General features: G+C 39.5%; 1 protein-coding gene across 2 annotated transcripts in view; it reads right to left on the bottom strand.

Annotated features, from left to right (window-relative positions):
- TIPRL (TOR signaling pathway regulator) overlaps nt 1–23,059 on the bottom strand; it is a 30,897-nt gene that overhangs the window by 7,327 nt on the left and 511 nt on the right. The window contains exons 2-4 of one of the 2 annotated variants that reach the window (XM_035010895.1): nt 16,978–17,157; nt 16,192–16,291; nt 6,690–6,821 (exon numbers count right to left, since the gene is read on the bottom strand). In XM_035010895.1, coding sequence (XP_034866786.1) covers nt 6,690–6,821; nt 16,192–16,291; nt 16,978–17,157 — 412 coding nt within the window. The remainder of the gene's footprint in view (nt 1–6,689; nt 6,822–16,191; nt 16,292–16,977; nt 17,158–23,059) is intronic. The other variant, XM_035010896.1, reaches the window with a different exon arrangement.

The raw sequence follows: 23,059 nt of genomic DNA on the forward strand, positions 1-23,059 counted from the left end.
ACAACAATTTATACTTCTCTGACCTTAGAACTGAATTCCACTTTACATATAAATGCAAAATTCACTCAATTTCCAGGAACACAATTACCTTATAAATGAAGGAAAGATTATACTTTGCTTCACTTGGAACTTAAGGGCTGTTCACCATTTTTGAAAAATTACATCACCAATGGCAGTCCTGATCGTGTTATCTGAGTCCTTCCCTGACACCCGGCACCTCCGCCAGCCCACGTCTAGATCTAGCTGTGGCTTCACAGTGAGTCAGTATGCAAATGTATGTACCTGACTACTTCATTATGTCTTGTAGTGCGGTCATATCATGCACTGACATACTGAAATACCTATTTTATCCTAAATCAATGTCCTTTTCTCTTTTATTTTATAATTAGGACATTATGTTGGTTTAATGGAAAGAAGATGGGTTATATGATCTATGAATTACATTTCAGGGTAGTAAAAGGGAGGGGATGCTTAAAGTATTTGGTAAAACAAAACAAAACAAAACAAAACAAAAAACAATGGTGCAATGTGTGTAATTAGGTTGAGAACCACTAATTTAGAGCAAGTTCCTAAACCACCCAAGGTCTCCTTCTTCATCTATAAAAATAGGGGATGTGAAGAAACAATTTCTTAGGCTCTGTCTCTGTAAAATACGGCATTTCAATAGAACTACATTTCAACGAACGCTTCCTCTGCACAGGCATTGTGGGGCTTTTTGTCCCCAGAGATGAAAGATATGTTCCTACCTGGTATACTTGGACTCTTAAGTAAAACATGGAAGTAGAAGGTAGACAACATTCACTCCTGACTACTCAGAATGGAACTAACCATTAGCTGTAAAAACCATTACAGAACATAACAGCATTGTCAGTATTTGGGAGATAGGGAATTTATTTCCTTTGAAAGCTAAAAACTTACATATTAGCATGAAAATAGCTTTCCTTTAGATCTTTGTCAGAGGAGTCCTGTCAGCTGTAAACCCTACCAAGGACAGTATATTAGAACACAAAATCCTAACCTAAAAACAAACATTGCTGAAAGAACCTAATTTAGAAAACAAATCAGGGACCCCTGGGTGGCTCAGTCAGTTAAGTGGTTGGCTCAGGTCATGATCCCAGGGTCCAGGAATCGAGTCCCTCAACCGGCTCCTTGCTCAGCAGGGAGCCTGCTTCTCCCTCTCCCTCTGCAGCTCCCCCTGCTTGTACTCTCTCTCTCTCTCTCTCTGACAAATAAATAAAATCTTAAAAAACAAAACAAAACAAAAATTAATTCCTGAAATATCCTGTAATTAGATATAGGTAATGTTACTCACACAAAATTATCAAAACTCCAAAGAAACTCACTGAAGCAAATCCAAAATCAACCCAGACCTCACGGTGCACAGAGCTCTAAATCTACTCTTTCTCCCTGGGGTTCTGTGCCATAGGAAATTTTCTTTTTTTAATTAAAACTGTCTAGGTTTAGAATTAAAAATTAAAATGGTAAAAACACTTCAAAACCTGAAACAAATAAATTAAAAGCAACCTAAAAGGCTCTATCTAACAGTATCAGGAATCTAAAGTAAGTTACTTTGTTTATATAAGCAGCTTCCACATTGCGGTATCATTTCTTTTGAGTGTTTTATAATTATTATGGAAACCAAAAAACCAAACATTCATAAGCAACTAGATTTACAATTCTAAAACAAGACCTTTTTAGCACTTTTCTGGCCAAGATTAAAATACCAAGTAAAGGCAATGAACATTACTACCATTATCCCAGATAATTCCAAGAACGTTTTGAAAGTGAAAGAAATCTATACAGCTGTCCCTTGAACAACACGGGTTTGAACTGTGCGAGTCCACATATGCTGATTTTTTCCGATAAATTTTCTCTTCTTTATTTTCTCTTCCCTATGATGTTAATAACATTTTCTTTTCTCTAGCTTACTTTATTCTAAGAATTCAGAATATAAAACATATAAAATGCAAAATATGTGTAATCAACTGTTTATGTTATCAGTTAGACTTCTGGTCAACAGTAGGCTATTAGTAGTTAAGTTCTGGGGGAGTCAAAAGTTATACAAGGATTTTCAACTTTTTTTTTTTAAGATTTTATTTATTTGAGAGAGAGAGTACGTGTGCACACAAGTAGGGGGAGTAGCAGAGGGAGAGGGAGAAGCAGTTTCCCCACCGAGCAGGGATCCCAAAGTGGGGCTCGATCCCAGGACCCTGGGATCATGACCTGAGCTGAAGGCAGATGCTTAACCGACTGAGCACCCCCCGCAAGGCGCCCCAAGGATTTTCAACTTCTGAGAGAGGGTTATTGGTACCCTTAATTCCTACACTGTTCAAGAGTCAGCTGTTTATTCCATACCCCCAATCAAAGTCCTAGCCATGGGGAAAGATATAAGGTAGTCCTTAAAATTTTATACTTCTTTTTAGAAGTTCCTCAGAGGGCTCCGTTAAACTAAAAATAATCTGAGACGGTTCACATTTTATCTGAAAGCAATTGGGAAAAATGTAAAGTCAGAAAATGCTCTAAGTTAAATGGCCTCAAGTGAGCTTAAGTGGAAAGGACCCAGCAGGGGCTCCGGGATAGTGGTGGTCCTTCACGCTCGGGGGCAGGCTGGTGACGAGACAGCCTGTACTACTGGGACAGACGTCACGAAGAGCCCGCTCAGAAAATACCTCCCTGTCACTGTGTTCTACCACCAGCCCTCTCTCTGGCCTGGCTGGACAAACTTACACACCTAGAACTCAGATCAGGACCGCCTCCTCTAAAAAGCCTTTCCTGCTCTATTCTCTCCATTCCCACGTGTCTACCCAACCTTCCAGTCAACACACACACAGCAAGTGTACTATGGATAGTCAAACAAGGAATATTCTTTGTCCCATTGTGTTAAGAGATAACTAAATCTCTAATCTGCCTAGGTAATTCTGCTCAAACTCCAGATTTGGGCATCACTGGACTAGCGGTAGGCTTACCTACATCCTGTGCCCCTTTCCTCCTATCACCATGGAAGAAGCATCTCTCCTGTCTAAGGCTAATCCTTCCTACCATGAGCTAGATCCTAGAAGATGATGAGCAAAGGCAGAGTCAGACTGATCCACTGTGTGACTGATCTCGGGCAAGTGACTTAGTATCACTGACCCTCCATTTCCTCTCACTGTGTAGAATTTCCCCAAGGATAAAAGATAATATAGACAAGTATCTAACACGGTGTCTGTGAAATAATAGAAAATATATATATATTGGTCTCTGTTTCTGGTTCCTGACAGAGGGCTTCTGAAACCCTTGTAAATTCGTAAGTGATAAGAGCACTTAGGAACATCTTTTGTTCTAGTGAAGCAAATCTGGGTGGGCACCTGGGTGGGGATGGTCCCCAGAAAGACGAGGCCATGATTAGAAGCTTGGATTTTCAGTTCCAACCCTCACTTTCCAGAGAGAAGAGAGGAGCTGGAAATGGAGTTAATAACTGACCACGCCCATATGAGGAAGCCTCCATAAGATCCTAAGAGTATGGGGTTCAGAGAGTTTCCAGGTTGGTGAACACCAGGAGGGAAAAGTACCCCAACACCAAGAGGGTAAATCCCCAAGAGGGATCATCTATATCTGTTACCAAACCCTTTAATAAACTGGTAAACATAAGTCAGTGTTACTCTGTGAGGTGTTCTAGCAAATAATCAAATCCAAGGGGAAGAGGTCATAGGAACCTCCAATTTGTAGCCCAGTTGGACAGAAGCTGTGGGTAATCTGGGGACCTACCACTTGTGGGCTGGCACTGAAGAGGTAGGGTTGGGGGTTGGCAGTCTTGTGGGGGATGGGCAGTCCCCTTAACCTGTGGGATCTGACAGTATCACCAAGTAGATAGTGAGTTAAATTGCAGGACATCCAGCTAATGTCGCAGAAATCTTGGTGCGGGGAAAAAAACCTACACATCTGATGTCAGAAGCATTCTGAGTGTGAGAGTAAAGGAGAAACCTAGGAGAAGACTGGAGTTCTTCCAACCCAGTGTCTCACAGACAGTAAAGGCTCAAAGCCTTCCTCTCCCTCCCCTCCTCCTCATCCCCGTGAGCACCTGAACCTGCTAGTCTTCCCCATATTTTTTTTAAAGATTTTATTTATTCATTAGAGAGAGAGGGAGGGGAAGGGCAGAGGGAATAGCAGACTCCCTGCCAAGCAGGGAGCCCAATCCCCAGGACCCCGAGATCACGAACCGAGCCGAAATCAAGAGTTGGATGCTTAACCAACTGAGCCACCCAAGTGCCCCTAGTTTTCCCCATATTTAGAAAAACAAAAAACACACACACTTCTGTTAACCTCATGTCCTCTCGTAGGCACATCTCTGTTTCTTCTCATCCAGGAAGCTTTTTGGAAGTTTGGTCTACTCCTTGTCTCCAACTCCACATCTTTCACTTACCCCCTCACCATGTAACTTAAACTGCGCTTGCCAAGGTGAATAACAATATCTTACTTGCTAAAACGAAAAACAAGGTTTTTAGTCTAGTGTACACCATCCCATTCTAAGATTCCATTCTAAGATCTCCCTACAGCATGATACTTTCATGTCCTTCTTGAAAAGTTCTGCTTCCTTAGCTTCTCAGGCACCACATTCCTGGTTTTTCACCTACATTTATATATACCAGGCTAATCTTTGCTTCTATAGAAGGAACTTCATTTGGGGGCACCTTGGTGGCTTACTGGTTGGGCATCAGACTCTTGATTTCCGCTAAGGTCGTGATCTCCAGGTCGTCTGATGGAGCCCTGCGTGGAGCCCTACCTCTGGCTCCTCGCTCAGCATGGAGCCCGCTTCTCCCTCTCCCTCTGCCCCCCCCCACTTGTGTGTGTGCTCTCTCTCAAATAAATAAATAAAATCTTTAAAATAAAAAGTTAAACAAGGTCAGGGGTGCCCGGGTGGTGAAGTCAGTTCAGCGTGCAGACTCTTGGTTTTGGCTCGGGTAGTGATCTCAGGGTGGTGAGCTCAACCCCCGCATGGGGCTGTGAGAGCTCAGCGTGGAGTCTTCTTGAGATTCGCTCTCCCTCTGCCCCTCCCCCACCTGTGCATGTGCTCTCTCTCAAATCTTTTTAAAAAAATAAAAATAGGAACGCCTGGGTGGCTCAGTCAGTTAAACGTCTGTCTTCAGCTCAGGTCATGATTCCAGGGTCCTGGGATTGAGGCCCCCATTGGGCTCCCTGCTCAGTGGGGAGCCTGCTTCTCCCTCTGCCTGCCATTCCCCCTGCTTGTGCTCTGTCTCTCTGTCTCTCACTCTCTCTCTCTGACAAATACATAAAATCTTTAAAAAAATAAAAAATAAATAAATAAAAATAAAAAATAAAGTTACACAAGGTAAAATGAAAGAACACGTTAGGATGATGTTGTTCCTCACTGAGACTTAGCTACTATTTACACTGGTACACACATAATACATTTATGCCCATCCTCTCCAACTCCTTCACTCACAAAAACACATGTGCTCCCACCTGTTTGGATACAAATGCATACTCAGATATGCAAACCCACAAGGAACATTTCACACAGTCAGTTAGTCATAGTAGGTGGGTGGGCAAGTAGAAAGGTGCATGACTGGATGAGTTGGAAAGTGAACAAATCTAAATGACAAAAGCTGAATTGGGGGAGGGTTATAGATGAACAAGGGAGTAAGGTGCTAATAAAACAATTATCTAATGGCAGAATAATGATAGATATTAGATAGTACAAAGAAAGCTGTCATTAGTTAGTTTCATGACCTTAGATAAACCAAACTTTTGGGCCTTGTCTATAAAACACAGAAGCTAGACTAAGGGATTCTCTACACATTCATTATAATTCCAAAATTCTGTGATTGTATAGAAAAACTTAACTTTAAAACATATAGCTGTTTTGATCTATTGTTTTCATTCCTTATCATTTCAATCACAACACCCACAGCCATTATGCTCCAACCACAATTTCTGATGCTGGGACCCTGCCTTTGACAGACCTTATGATAAGTGCTATAATCAAGGGGTTTAAAAAAAAAAGGTCTGGCAGAGGAATATTTAACTCTGCCTAGGGGAGCTGTTGTGTGCCTTACAGAGGAGATGACATTTTAGCTGGGTCTTAAGGGATAAGGCATGTAATACAAAGTTTCAGTTGAAATTTTTCTATAAAGTGTTAGAAACCCAATTATGACCTAACAGTAAACACATATGAGTAACTGCTAATGAGCTATGTATTATTCTTTTTAAAGATGTCCCACCAATAACATTGTAAATGGAAGTAGTCCTCCAGACAGAAAAGAATACAAAAGGAGAAGGGAATTCACACGTGTCATTTCTGTTTTCCATTTCTGTGCTCAAGATGGAAGTGCAGTTTCTGAGACACCGAAATTCTAACATCCATGCTGCTATCTGCAGATCCTTTCAACAGAATCTTTAATTCAAAAGTGAAAATTAAGCCATAATTTTCATTCAAATTAAATAGTAAGCAGACAAACTATAAAGTAGCCAGGCAGCTCTTAAAAGAAAATGTTTGGCTAAACTAAAGTTTAGGAATATACTAAGGTTTTGTGAACTTTATAATGGATATGAAGATGTACTCTAGACCTAAGTGATACTTTACATGATACCATGTTAAGACAGTGTGATTCTAAGTGAGTCTTATATTTCTGACCAATGGTAAGAATGGAAGAAGGAAGTTAATTTTAAACAAAAATCATAGTACTCACAATTTTCACACTCAGGCTTGAAACTCCATGATCATGAAGTTCATCCTCAAACAGGAGAACTTCTTCAAAAAATTTAATCTGTTCTCTGGCTTTCAATTTCTCGGTATCTATATGATCTGTTGTAGGTACAACCTGAAAGAAAAAATTCAAGAAGGAACACATATGCATTTAAAGAGCTAGAGTCACAGGAAAATAGTTTTCCTACCAGCCTTGTCTTCATAGCCAGAGCACACAGTTCTACTTTTGGGTGTCGTCAGTAGACATTAAAGATGAGATATGCAAAAAAAAAAAAAAAAGGGAGGCACCTGGGTGGCTCAGTCGTTAAGCGTCTGCCTTCAGCTTGGGTCATGATCCTAGGGTCCTGGGATCGAGCCCCGCATCGGGCTCCCTGCTCAGCGGGAAGCCTGCTTCTCCCTCTCCCCCTCCCCCTGCTTGTGTTCCCCCTCTCGCTGTCTCTCTCTGTCAAATAAATAAATAAAAATCTTAAAAAAAAAAAAAGAGAGGAGACACGCTCCTTCTCCCTGAAAAACTTAAGGTACTACAGCTGGCTGATATTGTAGCTTCACAAAACACAGAGTCAAAAATTCATCATCTTTCATAAAAGTCAAATTCAAATCATGTGTTCTGTTGTGATTATGAGAAAATTAATCATCTGAAAATTAGTGTGATGAACTATGATCATAGATGTCCCAAGCAGTTTTGTGCTGTGAAAGTCCACTTTTAAGACATTGGTTTGGAACTTAAAAAATTCCCATTAGAATCTTGTTATATATTTTAGATTCCCAGCCTCACTTCCCCAAACCTACAAACAAAATAGTGGTTTTTTTTTTTCAAAGAGACAGAGTGAGAGAGGGAACACAAGCAGGGGGAGGGGAGAGGGAGAAGCAGGCTTCCTGCAGAGCAGGGAGCCCGATGCGGGGCTCGATCCCAGGACCCTAGGATCATGACCTGAGCCGAAGGCAGACGCTTAACGACTGAGCCACCCAGGCGCCCCCAAAATAGTGTTTTAAATAAGGAGGTAAATAAGAACTTTCAGAGAAATTCTGAGGGAAAAACTCCTAGCATTCCAAAGGGCTTTAGAAGATGCTGGCTACTTCTTCACTGTATTATTTTGTAGCTCACGGACACACATATTCACAACCCAACAAGAGCATCAACAATGTTAACAAGGCAAATCATATCAGTAGCTTACTAAGTCCAAGCATCTCCTAACAGCTATAGAGTAGGATCTGAGATAGCATTCTTTACTCCACCCAATTTCACTAAAAGATATTCAGCTTTTCTATTCTTTGACATAGTTGTATCATAAATACACACAACAATGCTTGTCAAACCACAGATGTTCAGTAAATGGCAGCTATTATTTTACTTTCCTCAGTAGCCATGATGAGGTAATTTGACTCACGGACAGAATTACAAAACGGAGAGTAGTTTGAGAAAACTGGACAAGAATTAGAAGAATATGATAAAGGATGTTCAAGAGACTACATGAATTGGGGCGGGGGAATAGTTTAAAGGAGTATTATGTGATGTAGGGGGAAGAGATTATGATGACAAGTAGCAGTGTGCACAGGAGTCCCAAGAGGTGAAAAAAAATGTCCAGAGTTCTTCCATGTTCGCTCACAGATAACGCTTTAGCTCGCTGCAATTTTTTTCCAAAATGTGTCTGGAGCAGACCTGAGACCACATACAAAGGTGAAAATTGGGAGTGGGAAGGGAGGTGAGGGGCGGCGAAAGGGCAACATACCCAGCGCCCTGTGTCACCTGCATGTCTGTATTCTATTTAAGACAAAAGCCGGTGCTTTTAGGACTGCCAAGAGCATAAAACTTCAGTCAGTATAAACACAACTTCTAAGTTCCCTACTTTTTACTTAGCTTTAGTTCAAAGGAACACATTTGTAAGATCCTCCTTATAAAAACATCTGACTTCAAAAAAATTAACCAATCATTATATCCATTTTCTCATTAGTAAATGGCTACTTCACTAATGTTTCATATATACCTTCACAAGGGACTGATAAAAATGAATCTGTTTGCCATTTACTCGTTCTTACAAAATACTTGAAAGAGAAAGACAGAAAATAATTAGATAAAACATGGGTTAGGGATGTTCATTATATTTAATTTATCTTCTTCATTTGCAAGGACAAATATGTTTAAAACATATTTTCTCTTCCTCAACTCTATTTATGTCCTCCCTAAACTCAGGCATCTGAAAAGAAAGGGGGAAAAAAAACAAAACCAACAGCTCAATTGAAAACAGATCAAACACTTCTGGCTTCTAGTATTGTCAGAATAAGTAACCCAGACAAATCCTCTTGCTGAAGACAACTTAAAAGCTGAATGAAAAAACAAAAACTTCTTAAAAACATCAAATGGTCAAGATGCAGAAGAATTACTGGACTGAGACCTGAAAAAGGAGTGGAGCCCAGAAAAAGTGCAAGTGAGCCTGTAGTTGGCTGGTTGGGGCCTGGAGGCATCTGGAATGGCTGATCCAGGGGAGAGGCTGGGCTCTGCTGTTTTTTGGCTCCATCACTGCTCAGTGCTCACGAAGAACAGGGACCTTGGAGAATTCCCTGTGCCCCTCCCAATTTTGGGATGATACCCTATAATACTACACTGGTTTCACAACTTCTTATATTACAGGCCTAGAAACCTCAAACTCTGGTCCCAAACCAGAGGTTAGCAAACTAAGACCTGTAGGCCAGATGTGGCCAAATGTGGCCCATCACCTATTTTTGCATGAATTGTGAGCTAAGAATCATTTTTACATTTTTTAAATGATTGGAAAAAGCAGTTAAGTTAAAAAAAGAATATTTCATGACACTTGAAATTCAAATTCATTAATATGAACACATATATGAATTCATATATATTTCACTATATGAAACTCAAATTTCCATGTCCCTAAGTAAAATTTTACTGAAACAAAGCCATGACCATTCATTTACTTGTCGTCTATGGCTGTTTTCAACTATAATAGCGCAGCTGAGCAGCCGCAACGTAGACTCTATAACCCTCAAAGCCTAAATAAAACATTAGCTATCTTGGGGCGCCTGGGTGGCTCAGTCGTTAAGCGTCTGCCTTCGGCTGAGGTCATGATCTCAGGGTCCTGGGATCGAGCCCCACGTCGGGCTCCCTGCTCCGTGGGAAGCCTGCTTCTCCCTCTCCCACTCCCCCTGCTTGTGTTCCCTCTCTCGCTGTGTCTTTCTCTGTCAAATGAATAAATAAAATCTTTAAAAAAAAAAAAAATTTGCTATCTTTCCAGAACGTTTGTAGAACTATGTCCTTGACTATGAATACCCTCAGGTACCTGTCAGAAATAACAAAAATCCTCTCTGGAGAAAAATATCATCATCCTGGGATTTTAACAAAAATAAGGAGACATATTAGGAGCCTAGACACTATAAACCGGAACCAACAGAAATAACAAGATAATAAAAGACCCTAGGGACTCCAGATTTTGAAAATGAGGCCCAAGCTGTAAAACAACAATGCACACTAGTTTTAAGGAACTAAAAGCTAAGGTCAAAACTTTCAAATTATACTAGAAAATATTTTAAAAAAAGAATTATGATCAGGAAGAGTCCTGCTGGAGGGTGCTCGCAACGTCTTCTTTCTTTTCCTTGGTGGCTACCTTTCACAATTCATTAAACTGTACCTTCATGTTTTCAGAGTTATTTCACAATCTTTAAAAGGCTTAAAAAACATTCTTAATACCTTACAAGAAAAGTGAGTCCCATTCACATCTTTCAAATAAGACCTCCTTCACATCAGATTGAGGTTTACGATAAGGAAATTATTTGACTTATAAATATTTATTAATTTATTATATAAAGTTAATTAATGGTAAATGCTAAGAACCCTATGCTAAATTTCCTTTTAAAAAATTTCCTCTTTAGGGGCGACTGGGTGGCTCAGTCGGTTGGGCAGCTGCCTTCGGCCCAGGTCATGATTCCAGGGTCCTGGGATCGGGCCCTGCATCGGGCTCCCTGCTGAGCGGGGAGCCTGCTTCTCCCTCTCCTTCTGCCTGCCGCAACCCCTGCTTGTACTCTCTTTCTCTAATAAAAAAAAAAAAAATTTCCTCTTTAAAAATTACTGAAAAGGGGCGCCTGGGTGGCTCAGTCGTTAAGCGTCTGCCTTCGGCTCAGGTCAGGATCCCAGGGTCCTGGGATCGAGCCCCACGTCGGGCTCCCTGCTCTGCTGGGAGTCAGCTTCTTCCTCTCCCACTCCCCTGCTTGTGTTCCCTCTCTCGCTGTGTCTCTCTCTGTCAAATACATAAATAAAATCTTTAAAAAAAAAATAAAAATTATTGAAAGTAGTGCATGTGTGTGTGTATATACACACATAAGATACATATTTATCTTCACATATATATAATATATATAAGAAAAATTTTTTCTTTTTGTTTCTATGGTACATACCATTAGTGAAATTACTGTTATATGGTGATTTTTTTTTTAAGTGAAGATAGAACTTCCATACTATACAATTCACCCTTTGAAAGTGTACAATTCAGTGGTTTTTAGTATTTTCACAGGATTGTGCAGTCCTCACCACTAACTCTAGAACACTGCATCACCCCAAAGAGAAACCCCCATACCTATTAGCAGTAACTCTCCATTCCCCCCTTCCCCTAGCCCCTGGAAACCACTACTCTCATTTCTGTTTCTATAGATTTGTCTCTTTTGCAAATTATTCTGGAATCACACACGCGTGTTTTGTGTCTGACTTCTTTCACTTAGCATGTTTCCGAGGCTCGTCCATGTTGCAGCATGTAGCAGCACTTCACTCCTTTTTCAAGGCCAAATAATATTCCACTGTCTAGATACACCAGTTCTACTTATCCACAGATGATTATTTGAGTGTTTTCCACATTTTAGCTACTATGAATAATGTTGCCCTGAACAGCTGGGTACAGGTTTTTGCATGGGTATAGGTTTTTCAATTCTCCTGAGTGTATGCCGGGGAGCGGGGGGAAGGTTGAATTGCTAGCTTATATGGTAACTCTATGTTTAACTTTTTCTTTAATTGCAGCCAAGAATATGTAACATGAAATCTACCATCTTAACCATTTTAAGCATACAATTCAGTAGCTATATTCACATTGTTGTCAAACAGATCTCTAGAACTTCTTCATCTTGCAAAACTGAAATATTATTAGAATTGTTAACCCAGGGCGCCTGGGTGGCTCAGTTGGTTAAGCGACTGGCTTCGGCTCAGGTCATGATCCTGGAGTCCCGGGATCGAGTCCCGCATCGGGCTCCCTGCTCAGCGGGGAGTCTGCTTCTCCCTCTGCCCCTCCCCCCTCTCATGTGCTCTCTCTCTCTCTCATTCTGTCTCAAATAAATAAATAAAATCTTTAAAAAAAAAAAAAAGAATTGTTAACCCATACCCCTGTGAAAAATAACTTTATCAACTAGGGTACAATACTTATGTGCAGTTCCTTCTGCCTTTAGACTTAACAAAGCCCATTTGTTTCCAATGTTTAAGTCTGCACATTTCTCCCTAAAAATGTACTTTGAAAAGCTTAAGATACTGAAGATGATATAAAAATGGCCAATAAGCATATGAAAAGATGCTCAACATCACTAATCATTAGAGAAATGCAAATTAAAATCCCTCATATGTTGCTGATGGGAATGTAAAATGGGCAGCTACTGTAGAAAACAGTATGGAGGTTCTTCAAAAGATTAAAAATAGAATTGCTGTGTGATCTAGCAATTCCACTCCTGGGTATATATCCAAAAAACTATAAGCAGAATCTCAAAGAGGTATTTGCACACCTCTGTTCATAGCAGCACTATTCCCAATAGCCAAGGACAAGCAACCCAAATGCTCACTGACAAATGAGTGGGTAAACAAAATATGGCATATACATATACAGAAATATTATTCAGCCTTAAAAAGCATGGAAAGTCTGACACGCATTATGTTGATGAACCTTGAGGACAATATGCTAAGTGAAATAAGCCAGTCACAAAAAGACAAATATTGTATGATTCCACTTATCTGAAGTATCTAGAGTGGTCAAATTCATAGAAACAGAAAATAGAATGGTGGTTGCCAGGGACTGGGGGAGGAGGAAATGGGGAGTTATTGTTTAACAGGGACAGAGTTTCAGTTTTCCAAGATGAAAAAGTCCTGGAAATTGGTTGCACAACAACATGAATATACTTAACACTAACTTTATACAGAAATTGTTAAGATGGTAAATTTTATTGTATGTTTTTTTACCACAGTAAAAAAAAAAAAAAAGAGAGAGAGAGAGAAAGCTCAAAATATTAAATCACACTGAATAAGTTGGCAAATGTTCCAACATGCTTTTAAAAAGAATGCTTTTTTTAGAGGCGCCTGGGTGGCTCAGTCAGTTAAGCATCTGACTCTTGGTTTCAGCTCAGGTCATGATCTCAGGGTCCTGTGTCAGGCTCCAGACTCAGCGAGGAGTCTGCTTAAGGATTCTCTCTCTCCCTCTCCCCCTACCCCTCCTCCAGCTCACACTCTCTCTTTCTCTCACTCTCTCTCAAATAAATAAATACATCTTTTAAAAAAAAGCTTTTTTAAATGCGTGGACATTATACACGTTTTATTCCTAAAAGGCAATACAACTTGAAGAGGCAGTCTTCCACTTCTATTCTCCTGTGAAGTCATTTATTTAACAAGAATGAAGAAAATGACCACATGTTGCCAGGTACATATTAGGCACCTGACCTCATAACATTCTTTTTTTTTTTTTTAAGATTTTATTTATTTATTTGACAGAGACACAGCGAAAGAGGGAACACAAGCAGGGGTGTGGGAGAGGGAGAAGCAGGCTCCCCGCAGAGCAGGGAGCCCGATGCGGGCTCAATCCCAGGACCCTGGGATCATGACCTGAGCCGAAGGCAGATGCTTCACGACTGAGCCACCCGGGCGCCCCTGACCTCATAACATTCTTACACGATAATCTCGGAGGTGTTCTGAGGGTGGCCCAGCTAATAAACAGCAAAGCTGGATATGAATCCAGCCAGTACAACTCTATGACTGGCTCTCTTCTCTTGCACTACGCTACAACTCACAGAGTAATAGGTAAAACAACACAAAAAGAGTGAGAAAACACTAGACACACACCAGCAGCAGCCCCCAGCAATTAAAAGGCAAGAATTTAAGGGCAAAAAAAAAAAAGGCTTCATTCTAATGCCTCATTCTCTGACATTTTTACCATTTATATAAAATATATTCTCCTCCACAGGCATATACTTCCTATACACACCAGGGCTTTTGTTTTCAGAAAGGGTGGAAGAATTGAATAACTTAAAGTCCCAAGTAATATTATAGGGCAAAAAAAATCCTTAGGTATCAAGAAAGCCAAATGCAAAAAATGTTCCAATGGAGTGATCTTCCACATACAACAAACATCCTTAACAATAAGCTACAGCATTGGTATTATGCTATTAAGAGAAACCTACTTTAAGATCTTGAACCCATTTCTTCATCCACAAAATGAGGATAAGAATGCCCATGACACAAGGTTATTTTGAGGATTAAGCAACAAAGTTCTAACAATTTTGCCTAGAAAATGGTTACTCAATTTTTTAAGGCAATAAAGGAACATATTCATCAACTCTGTTTAGACCGTAAGGCAAAAATAAATATTTAGACAATATATCTAGTCTTGGTATTTCAATAATACTTAATATATATTTTTCTATAATATCTTGGTATATATCTAGTCTAATATTTTAGTCTTGTTATTTCAATAATATTAACTTAGTTTTCCTGACGTTTGAAATATGATATTATCATAATAATAATAGCAGTTACCATTTATGGAGCTCGTGCTGTGGAACAGACACCTTGCTAAACACTTCACATATGTATTCTTAATACCTTACAACTGCTATTATCCAGTTTACCAAAGTGAGAAACAATGTTTAGCAAGATTAAATTGCTTTTCCAAGTTAAGTAATGGTGCTGGGATTTGAACCCAGGCCTGCCAAAGCCTGAGCTCATTACCGCCAGTGAGGGGTGATCACACTGACATTTGTGAACAACACCTCAGAACAAATTACATTACAGGTTAAAGTGTCAGTAAGAGTACTGAACACACGCTTTTCACCTCCTACAACTCTCAAATGCCCTGTTTCTACTGCTGTGTTTCTTGCTCATTGGTAACAGCTAATGCTACTTCATAACCCATAGGAGGCTTTTTGTAAGTCATCATTCCTACAAAGTGTTAAAACGAGTTCCCATTTCCTCACTCCCAGCAATGAAATATCAAATGAGCTACGTTCTTTATAAAGTTTTAAACTCAGGAGAAGAAAGGAGAACATTAATCTATGAAGTATTAAGGGATTGAAAAACCTTGCTCCCCATTAGACTGTAACAGAGGGATTTTTGTCTGTTCTCTGCTGTATCCACAGCTCCTAGAATTAATGCCTAGCTCAGAGGAAGAGTTCAAGAATGAATGAGTGTGTGAGTGAGTAGAGTGAATGAATGAATGAATGAATGCATACATGTTCTCTCAAAAAATGTGTATTTGTCTTGGAAGCAGCGGAGAAAAATAGTTAAAGCTTGGATTATAGGAGTGGAAGAAAATGAAGAGAATGGAGTTCCTGCTATGAACTTCAGTCTTCCCAAGACTCTAAAAATCTCTGCAGAGCCAAGGAGTCCATACACAGCTCTATCTCCTTAACATTTCTGCCTAGGCACCAACATATGATAGAGGGTCTCCAATAATTACTTTATTTACACTAAAATAATTTTGTTCCCTGTAATTGAATGTGATAGAGACATGCAGCCTAAGCCAAATTTTCTTCATTTCAAACTGTAGGGTGTCAAAATGCAGCTAAGTTCCCAATATGACACCTACCAATTCCACTTTCCCAGCATCATTCACCACGAAGTGAATCTCTTCTTAAGCATGGTTTACACAGATGCATTATTAACATGGAGCTTTAGAATTTATCGAAAGCCTTCCCACAAATTAGCTCATATCAAACCTCTGATGTTGAGGTCACTATTTCTGTTTCCCCAGTTTACTAATAAAATTGAGACTCAGAGTAAGTAACTAGATACTTAGAGTCATACCAGGTTCACAGACAGAGCAGGCGGGACAAAAACCTAAGCTGTCTGACTGAAAGTCCTATCTGCCCACCTGCCGGTTCACCCGTAAAACTGTAAGCTACTAACTGGCAGGTTCTGTCTAAATCACCTAATTCATTACACCAAGGGCAGATACACATTTTAATGCTTCTTGAGAGTGATAATGATAACATTAAGGCAGTTTGCTATTGCTACTAAACATACTTTTGAGAATAAAAATTGTTCCCCTATGGCCTTCTTATTTTCTATTTATAATCAAGAAGCAAAATCCCTTCACATTAGGTTCTGAAGCTTCCCTCAATAGAAAGTAAGTGGGATGAAAGTAGTAGCAAAAATAAGCCATTATTAGAAAGTTCTAATGCTGAGACTGTCCAAGACCATTAATGACTTTATCATAAAAGCAAAAAATAAGATTTACCTTTAACTTAAGTGATTCTCCAAGTAATGTTCCCTTATAATCTGTTGTATAGGTCCAATCGTATGGTTTAATAACTTCTTTGGAGTGTTCACCCTCCGTCCTCAAATATCAAAATGAGAAGGATCAGGTTTAATGATGCAGAATATAGATCATCTGTATTCATATATCACACCAAATTACATTCTACAAATAATACAAATATCCTAATAAATACATATACTTGTCATAATTCACTAATATAAGATCTTTCTTGGTTTTTCTGCATATTTATTGTTATTAAACTTGTCATATGCTGATAGAGTCTTTCCAATTAGTCTGTATACTGCCTAAGGACATGGTTTAAAGGCTTGTACTTCTTTCTTTCCTCCAAGGTACCTAGTACATAATAGGCACAAAGTAAATAATTGCTGATTTGATTATCAAAGAAAATACATTTTTCTCTATTTCAATGCTCCTCACATTTACAATGCAAATTACAAGTAACCATTTTTCTTCAAAAACAGGAACAATAAAAGTACAGAGTATACTCCCTCTTCACTAAAGAACTCTGAAAGCTCAAAAATGTAAACCTTACATAGCTCAGCTCAACTGTAATTCAACTGAATTCAATTCAAGAGGTGGAGTAACTAATCTCCATTTTATGGATGAGAAAAATGAATCCGAGAATGATCCAACTATCAAGTGTAATAATACTTGCCTTTCACTCAAATAAAATACACATATCATGACTGAAGATTTCTTTCAACTCTTCTTTTTCATTTAACCTGTAACTGCCCAGATTCTCACCTGCTTTCCTGCCACTCTTCAGCACAGGCTACTTTAAGCATTCCTTGATAGTTGTTAACACATCTTAATGCATCTGTAGCATTGAACTCAATCCCAAAGCCAGAGCCATGCTGGATTCTTAAAACGTTGTCTCCAAACATCATTTCAGGGAGAGATGGCATATGTAATTCATCGGCTAACCTATGCATAACCAAAAGTCAGGCAATAGTTCCAATAGGGTTATAATTATAAAGCGGGCAATAGAGGCAAAAGTTTAAATGTGCTCTGAGTGAAGTTCTAAGGGACCACAAGGAAAGCACAGGACTTTAGTGCAGGTGCTCTACGATAGCTACTTTAGCAGATCAGAAGGCTTTCTTTTCGATTTTCTTTCTTAAGACTTCTGGATTTTTTGAACAACTACACAGCTATTATTGTTAGGTAAGGGAAAATAATACTATACTAAAAAATATATTGTTACATAAAGTCAACATAGGATCTATGCATATCCTAAGACCACAATTACCTTCTTTCCTATTGCTTTAGATCTATTTCTAATCAGACATAGCAATCAAATCTTGCATATATATTAAAAGCAAATAAGCGAAAAAACCCTGCATGAACAAACTAAACAATGGAAAAAATACTGATTCTTATTAGAAACATCTATTTCAGGGGTGCCTGGGTGGCTCAGTCGTTAAGCATCTGCCTTCGGCTCAGGTCATGATCTCAGGGTCCTGGGGTCGAGCCCCGCATCGGGCTCCCTGCTCGGCGGGAAGCCTGCTTCTTCCTCTCCCACTCCCCCTGCTTGTGTTCCCTCTTTCGCTGTGCCTCTCTCTGTCAAATAAATAAATAAAATCTTAAAAAAAAAAAAAAAAAAGAAAGAAACATCTATTTCATTCCTGGATCACAAAAGGCCCACCACCATCAAGAATAAATATATAGGTGGGGCGCCTGGGTGGCTCAGTCGTTGAGCGTCTGCCTTCGGCTCAGGTCATGGTCCCAGGGTGCTGGGATCGAGCCCCATGTCGGGCTCCCTGCTTGGTGGGGAGTCTGCTTCTCCCTCTCCCTCTGTCTCCCCATCCCCTGCTCATGCTCTCTCTCACTATCTCGCTCTCAAATAAATAAATTAAATCTTTAAAAAAAAAAAAAAGAATAAATATGGGTTCTAATCCTAGGAGAAGACCTAATGTACCATAGTCTCATGTTTCCATAAACTTCATGTTTCTGGTAGACTTTTTGTTCTTACACAATTATATTAATTATAGTTATGAAGAAAAGACAGCACTTAAAGAGTCTGTTTCTTATAGGAAAACAACCTTTCCAATATATTTCTCAACTTGTCACAAGTTTTAAAAGGTGGTAATAAAGAAAGCAAAAGCACCAACACTGATGAGGGAAACCAGCACTTGCGTACATGGATTTCTGGAAGGACTGTGTTAATACACATCGTATCCCCTGGGGCACCAATTAAGCAAAAAGTACAAGGAATTTAATCAAATTTATATCCTGACTCAAAATATCACTTTTGGGAAATCTATAATAAAGAAATAATCTCCAATGCAGAAAAGAGCTATACACATTAATACTCATAACCATCTTATTTATAATAGTAAAAAAGAAATACTCAGAATGTCCAATCGTAAAGAAATAAATGGTCATGTATACTACAGTCTATCCATACAATGAAATATTATAGAATCATCAAAAATGTTTAAAGAGAAAATACAATATAGGAAAAATGATTATGATTACAATAGTAAGAAAAAAATGGGCACGTATACTTATTACATCTGTGTGTATATATGTATGCACATATCACTGACCTAACATTTTAAGTTGCACATCTTTATTTTTTTTAAAGATTTTATTTATTTATTTGAGAGAGAGAGAAACCACATGAGAGGGGGGAGGGTCAGAGGGAGAAGCAGACTCCCTGCCGAGCAGGGAGCCCAATGCGGGACTCGATCCAGGGACTCCAGGATCATGACCTAAGCCAAAGGCAGTCGCTTAACCAACTGAGCCACCCAGGCGCCCTTTTTTTTAAGATTTTATTTATTTATTTGACAGACAGAGAGAGAAAGAAACAGCAAGAGAGGGAACACAAGGAGAGGGAGTCAGAGAGGGAGAAGCAGGCTTCCCGCCAAGCGGGGAGCCTGATGGAGGGCTCGATCCCAGGACCCTGCAATCATGACCTGAGCCGAAGGCAGACGCTTAATGACTGAGCCACCCAGGCGTGACAAGTTGCACATCTTTAGTATGATATCTAATAATGTTATTTTTTCATCACAATTTTAAGTAAAATTTATTCTTAGTTATTAGGAGACAGAAAATATTAAGTACTAGAGAAATTAACACTCCTATGTTCGTTGCAACTCTACTCACAATAGCCAAGATGTGGAAACAACCTAAGTGTCCATCCACAGATGCATGGATAAAGAAAATAGGGTTTACATATACAATGGAATACAACGCAACCTAAAAAAAAGGAAAGAAAGTCTGCAATATGGAACAACATGGATGAACCTTGCAGGCATTATGCTGAGTAAAATAAACCAGTCACAGAAAGACAAATACTACATGATTCTACTTATATGAGGCATCTAAAGTAGTCAAATTTGGGGGTATCTGGGTGGCTAAGTCGGTTGAATGTCGGGCTCTTGATTTTTGCTCAGGTCATGATCTCAGGGTTGTTAGATCAAGCCCCAAGTTGGGCTCTGCACTCAGCACAGTCTGCTTGAGATTGATTCTCTCTCTCCCTCTGCCTCTGCCCCTTCCCCTGCTCTCACAAACACACTCACTCTCTGTAAAATAAATAAATAAGTAAATAAATAAAATCTTTTAAAAAATAATAATAAAATAAAATAGTCAAATTTATAGAATCAAATAGTGGAATGGTGGTTACCAGAGGCTGGGGGGAGGGGAAAATAAATTACTAATCAACAGACATAAATTTTCAGTCAAGCAAGATGAATAAGCTCTAGAGATCTGCTGTACAACATTCTACCTATAGTTAATAATAATGTATCGTACACTTAAAAATTTGTTAAGAGGGTAACTACAAAAGATCCTGAATAGCCAAAGCAATCTTGAGAAAGAAGACCAAAGCTAGAATATTATGCTCCCTGATTTCAATCTATACTACAAAGCTATAGTAACCAAAACAGTAGGGTGCTGACACAAAAACATACACATTGATCAATGAAACAGAATAGAAAGTCCAGAAATAAACCCACACTTATGGAGCACCTGGGTGGCTTAGTTGGTTAAGCTTCCAACTCTTGATTTTGCCTCAGGTCATGATCTCAGGGTCTTGAGACTGAGCCTCACATGAGGCTCTGCAATCAGCAGGGAATCTGCTTGAGATTCTTTCTCTCCCTCTTCCCCTCCCCCCGCTCGAGTGTGTCCTTGCGTGATCTTCCTCTCTCTCTCTCTCTCTCTCACAAATAAATCTTTAAACCCACACTTATATGGTCATTAATCTTCAACAAAGGAGGCAATATACAATGAGGAAAAAAGTCTCTTCAATAAATGGTGCTGGGGGAAACTGGAAAATCACATGCAAAAAAAGGAAACTGAAACATTTTCTTATACTGTACACAAAAATAAATTCAAAATAGATTAAAGATCTAAATGTAAGACCAGAAACTATAAAACTCCTAGAAGAAAACATTAGGCAATAAGCTCCGTAACATCAGTCTTGGCAACATATTGTGGATCTGTCGCCTCAAGCAAAGGTAACAAAAACAAAAATAAATAAATGGGACTATATAAAACTAAAAAGCTTTTGCAGAGTGAAGGAAACCATCAATAAAGTGAAAAGGCAATCTACTGAACAGGAGAAGATATTTGCAAATGATATAACCGATAATGGATTAATGTCCAAAATACATAAAGAACTCACACAACTCAATATAAAAAAACCAATCTAATTAGAAATGGGCAGAGCAGCTGAATAGGCATGTCTCCAAAGAAGACACAGAAACATATGAAAAGATGCTCAACATTACTAATCATCAGGGAAATGCAAATCAAAACCACAATGAGATATCACCTCACACCTGTGAGAATGGCTATTACTAAAAAGACAAAAAAATTACAAGCGTTGGAGAGGATGTAGAGAAAAGGGTACCCTCCTACACTGTTGGTGAGAATGCAAAATGGTGCAGCCACTATGGAAAAGAATAAGAAGGTTCCCCCCAAAATTAAAAACAGAACTACCATACAATCCAGCAATTCTACTTTTGGGTATTTATTTGAACCAAACAAAAACACTAATTTGAAAAAACATACGTACCCCTATGTTCACTGCAGCATTATTTACAATAGCTGAGATATGAAAGCAATCTAGGTATCCATTGAAAGATGAATAGATAAAGACAGATATAGATATATATACACACATACTTCCAAGAAAAAAAGTACAAACTTCCAAAAAAAAAAAATTTTTAAGAACATAGATCTCATGTTAAGTGTTCCTACTGTAATAAAACAAAATTTGAAAAAAGAAAATATTAAATACTTAAAAGATTTAATAAGATGAAGATTAAGTGTCCTGGAATAAATATTCCATAAAAAACATCCAATTAGGGGCGCCTGGGTGGCTCAGTCGTTAAGCATCTGCCTCCGGCTCGGGTCATGATCCCAGGTACTGGGATCAAGCCCCACATCGGGCTCCCTGCTCCACGGGGTCCTGCTTCTGCCTCTCCCACTCCCCTGGCTTGTGTTCCCTCTCTTACTATGTCTCTCTCTCTCTCTGTCAAATTAATAAATAAAATCTTTAAAAAACAAATAAGAAAAAAATCCATCCAATTAAATTTTAACTACTTTACTGAATAATGCATATGAAATAATATGTGATTCTCCGAATTTGCCCCAATATATCTGGAGAAATCTGGTGGTCCTACAAAATATTCCAGTTATATATGTAAAATAATTAGTCACTAATCTACGCTGCTAACCATCCCTTCATGACTCTCTTCCCTGGTCACTTCCCTCGGCCTAAATCTTAAAATACCAGTGCGCCCTAGGGTACTATCCCATAACCTTTTCCTTTTCTTCTGGATGACTTCTGTAAGATCTTAGTTCACTCCCAAGGCTCCAGGTATCAACCAGAAGCTGATGATTCCCAAACCTGAACCCCTGGACAGTCATGTTTTTTGAGTTCCAAGATAAATGCTTATTACATCTCCACTTATGACCCGCAACACAACTCATATTTCAACAATCTAAGCTGTTCCTCTATCCAACAACTGCCCTAATCTGTTCCTCCTCCTGTTTCTACCTTGTTCAGGGACAAAGCTTCCCATGCAATAGCCCAAGCCAGAAATCTTGTCATCAGTATAGATTGCTCCTTCTTCCTCCCTCCTCCTGTCAATTGGCCATCAAATCCAGGTACTCCCCTTCTAACTAGTCTCCTTACCCAGTCCTGCAGCCCCCCAATCCATCCTCCACATCGCCTTCAAAGAAATCTTTCAGAGTGTACATCTGACAATGTCACTCCTTTGTACAAAATTACACCGGTGGTAGTCACGTGAAATACAAATTCCTTAGCCTGTCATACAAATTCTCTCAGCATCTCCACTCCCCTGGGGCCTAACTCCCATTTCCCACTACTCCCCCTTTGGTACATCATGCTGCAATCACACAGAAATGGTTCTTCAAACAAATCCAGGCTCGCACTCTCCCTGGCCTCCCGGCTTTACACGTGTCCCGTGACACCCCCAAACTGTTCAGATTCAGCTCAGGCATCACAAACGCCTCACAGCTCGTACCATGCCCTGGCCTCCTGGCTTTACACATGCGCCCATCCCCAGTCCATCCAACCGACTTTATCAAGATTCACCCAGGCATCCGAATTTCCCGGACGCCCTGTCCCTCTCAAAGATCTCAGATAACCCCGCGTATACAACTCTATCAGATAATCACACGGTATTACATGGCCTGTCTCTCTCATAAGACTGAATTCCTGGAAGCAGAGGCTCTTTCATCTTCCGTATCTCAAGCGCCTGGCACAGCACCCGACATGCTAAAAACGAAGCCCATGTATCATCCCCCCTACGAGCCCCCAAGAAAACAGGTCACAGCCACCCAGGAAAAAAAAACG

This window comes from Mirounga leonina, unplaced genomic scaffold (assembly GCF_011800145.1).
Source record: "Mirounga leonina isolate KUSES-001 unplaced genomic scaffold, KU_Mleo_1.0 Mir_154, whole genome shotgun sequence".
In the NCBI taxonomy this organism is placed as follows: domain Eukaryota; kingdom Metazoa; phylum Chordata; class Mammalia; order Carnivora; family Phocidae; genus Mirounga; species Mirounga leonina.